This window comes from Trachymyrmex septentrionalis, unplaced genomic scaffold (genome assembly GCF_001594115.1).
Source record: "Trachymyrmex septentrionalis isolate Tsep2-gDNA-1 unplaced genomic scaffold, Tsep1.0 scaffold39, whole genome shotgun sequence".
In the NCBI taxonomy this organism is placed as follows: domain Eukaryota; kingdom Metazoa; phylum Arthropoda; class Insecta; order Hymenoptera; family Formicidae; genus Trachymyrmex; species Trachymyrmex septentrionalis.
In genome coordinates, this window is record NW_017305557.1 from 43,099 (window position 1) to 47,199 (window position 4,101).

The 4,101-nt window shown below is 27.7% G+C and overlaps 1 protein-coding gene across 1 annotated transcript in view; it reads right to left on the minus strand.

Annotated features, from left to right (window-relative positions):
- LOC108750945 overlaps positions 1 to 4,101 on the minus strand; it is a 50,470-nt gene that overhangs the window by 2,677 nt on the left and 43,692 nt on the right. Inside the window, exons 9-10 of the mRNA XM_018490823.1 lie at positions 3,653 to 4,060; positions 3,486 to 3,574 (exon numbers count right to left, since the gene is read on the minus strand). Of these exons, the coding sequence (XP_018346325.1) occupies positions 3,486 to 3,574; positions 3,653 to 4,060 (497 nt within the window). The remainder of the gene's footprint in view (positions 1 to 3,485; positions 3,575 to 3,652; positions 4,061 to 4,101) is intronic.

Here is a 4,101-nt window from a genome sequence, read left to right on the forward strand (position 1 = left end):
ATGTTCGCGTATAACTACAATATGATCAACAAAGGCTTTCGTTATAAACAATAAAAAAAATTGGAATTATTTAATTATTTCCTAAATTTGTATTGTTTTCTAGGGAAAACGGAATAATTCCGGTCAGAATTAATTCCGACATGTTCCATGATAGATATCTTGGACATTTTCCAAGTATTGATATTCAGTATACAATAGTAAACTCATCATTTTGAATTTGTTAATTTTGATATCGGATCAACAATCTAAAAAACTTTCAAGTGGAAATAAAGGGGAGACCGGGGCATCAAAATTTCGAGTCACAAAAATTCAAATTCCTAAAAGTGCATCTAAATATAAAAATTTTTGTATTATTTTTTTTTAATAATTAAAGCATAATGTTTATTTTAAAATTTAATAAGTATATTTAGTAAATATTTAATTAGTTTTTCAGAAAAAAGTATATTTAAGAAATGACCCATGGTGCGTCATGGGATGTCTCCTACTCGGGGTACCATAAGTCACATAAAATAATAGAATGCAAGAAATGACGGTGACAAAATTTAAAAAGTATTTTAAATTAACTTACACATTCTTAACATAGTTATCACTAATATAATAAATATAATTACAACTAATAACTATTAAATGACAAAATAGAAAGTTATAAGAAAACAAATGAGAAATAACCATTAATATAAGATAAAAAATTTATTATGATAAAATAAAATTACTTAGAAGTATAAACTGCCCTTTTAGTATATATATTTTCTGTATTGTTCCGTTTCATCATGAATACCTATTTAATGTATGACCCCAATTATACATTTAATAGAAAACTATAAAAAATAAATTTTAGATTAATATTTGTAACGTAGTAAATCGAGAAAAGATGCGCAGAAACTTGCACCTTATTTTCATACATTTTCTGTTCTAGCTACAAAAATAATATTAAAACATTTTTATGCGGTTAAAAAGTTACTATTACACCACGAAAACCATTAATGATTGATGCTTTTCGATACGAAATGAAATTTAATAACCACCACCTACATAAAAAGTATGAGAAACAAAGTAACAGTCGTATTGCACCAGTAGTATTAATTTAAACATTCTAGATTATGTTAAACGATCGATGATCCATGGTATGGATGACCCATGACCCATGGTGCTCCGGTTTCCTCTAATTACAAATTTTTGTTAATATCATCATTGACTAAGAGTCCATTCTATTTTGTTGAAAAAGAAAGCGATTTTTAGCAATTTTTTTTGGGAAAAGTAATAAAGACTATTTACATATTTCATCGTTTTCACATGTTATTTGTTATATCTTTTCTTTAATTTTAAATTTTATGAAGTCAATGTGTTCATCTACATAAAATTTCGGAAAAGAAATTTTTCCGACTTGAACATGGCGCCAGAAGTTGCATCAGTCATTTGAAATAGAGATCCTCTAATCAGAATGTGAACCTGAAGTGGCCACTATTTTTCATCAAAATTGTACGAGAGAAAAATCGTGCTATCTCACTTCATCTCACTCTATAGTGGCACTGTAAATTGCAGCTCTATAGAGACGCTCTATAAGTTTCGTAGTTTTTGACGAACATTCTGGCATGCTCAGATGACTAGCTAGCGATTAAAATTTAAATAACGTAAAAATTTAGTAGCGTCTAATCATAAATATTACGACAGCAAATCCATGGCCATGCATCATGCATTTAAAGTGAAAGCATAATGTATTTTCATTATGCATTTAACTGGAATGGATGAAAAATGTCGGACCGATCACAAACCGGGGGGAAGGTGATCAGATTCTGATTAGAGGGTTTCTAATCTGAAAGAGTTCAAAAAACGATTTTCCTATTCAGAAAGGATATCTCTATTGGATAGATCTATGATAATTGACTTTAGATAAAAAAAATTAACAAAATGGCGGTTATTTGAAAGAAAATTTCGATTTTTTTATCTTAAATTGTGCTCTTATTTTGGCGATAAAAAAATATCATTTTTGGCAAAGTTAAAAATTAGGATAACTGAACATCGAAATGACATCAATAAGAAAACTGGGAATCTGTCATTTCTGAACATAGATTACAATTAGATCATGCGTTTGGGAGAACACCAAAATTTTAGACAATAAAAAATATTTAGGAAGGAGACTAATTTCAGAAATGCTTAACATTAGATATCAAGAGAATGGTCTAAATGTTAAATTCGACACTGAGTTTTTACACCATGCATATTCGAACGTTCTAAATAAGTTTGAATATCATAGTAGCACATCATAAAATGTTTGACTATCTACATAATTTTTATTTATGACATTTATATCTTCGAAACTTTATTATTTGGCTGTCTTCGTTTGTTTTATTTTTTTATTTCTATATACATTATTTATTCCATAACGCTCATTTTTTGTACTAAACTCTGAGACAAATGTCTTTAATTTTTAATGTTGTGTAATTTTAATCTTCTGATACTATGCTATATCGCTCTTAATTGTACAATCATAGAGTGCAGTGAATATGTCTTTAATATATTTTGCAAAAATTTGTAACTGTCTTTACTAATATTTATTTTTCTTTAGTATTCACTTAGTCAAACAACTATCTAACAGTTACTCATCCAAAAAAGTTTTAAGTAATTTGAGAGACTTTCCTTCTGCACTTTGTCACTATTAACATATAACTGCTTGTAACAACGATTACTATATTACTCTCAGCATCGCTGAAGATGGCTGAATGTAGCCGAAACATATGATTCAGATGCTAAGACTGATATATATATTTTTTGATCAAATAAAACGCATGAGTTACCGCGAACTTGCAATTACCCATTCTTTAGTTACATGTTTTTAAAATATCATTGATATTGATATAATTGCAGTCTATCCAATAGAAAAAAACATTGTTCTACAATCGTGCAAAATTTGAAAGCAATACGTTAATAGTTTTTGCTCTATCACCTCCGTTAGATCGAAAAATGTTGTCGCGAAAAACGCGTTTAAAGTTTCAAATTTATTTTTTTTCTTATTTACGCTTATATTTGCCACGTTAAAGGATTCAATATAATATTCTACATTTGAGGCTATCAAATTATGCAAAAAAAATGTTTTAATTTTTTGATCTCAGCAAGGTAGAATAGACCCTTAATTTAGAGAAGTTTTTCTAGAATAGATCCCATATTTAACTATTAACTTTATTAACTATCATCTTATTAACCGCATCCAACACTAAAAAATTGTTTTAAAAGTTGAGAGTCCTAATAGCAAATTTAATTTTGATTACAAAAAAACTTCTCCAGTATATAATATATCATAATTATAATGTGACAAAATACGTAAAAATAACCTTTTTTTCAAATTACAAATTTTTCAAAATTGTGACATGAAGTAATTTGGTAAATACAACATCTAAAAAAACCAAAGAATGACTAATCTTATTTCAGTATTAAAAAAAAATCAATTTTTGTCGGACAATTTAATCATAATAATACTATTAATATACCCTTTATCACAATAACCCACTTTCTGTTGCACATTACATAATAGTTTTACAATTGCATTTATAAAACCTGTAAATTGATGAGATCTCCTCTGCAAATAATATTTATCATTGTTAAAAATTATTTGATAAAAATTAATATCTAAAACGATAAACTAGAGCGTACTTACAACGTGCTCTATTAAAGTGACACATTCTAGGATAATTTCAAGCATTTCAAATTCATGGCCCTTCTTTGACCATGTATTATAACGTGTCATTTGTTGCAGATAATAATTGTAACATTCATCACTTTGTGTGAGCAATTGTGATTTTCCTGCTAAATAATTACTTAAGTATAACGATTCAATACTAATGTGCGAAAGTATACCGAGCAATCTTCTAGCCTCGATACCACGTTCTCCTTCATGCCACGAATTTGCTTCACATTCAGATTTAATACATATATTATGATCTTTATAAACTGTAGAAAAATATAAGTCGTTCATATCTCGAATATCATCATTCTTCATAGCTTGAAAAATTGTTTCCAAAACTGTTGTAATATTCAATATTAACTCTCTTGTAGTTAAGACTAGCTAAAACACAAAGAAAACATATATATATATATATATATATA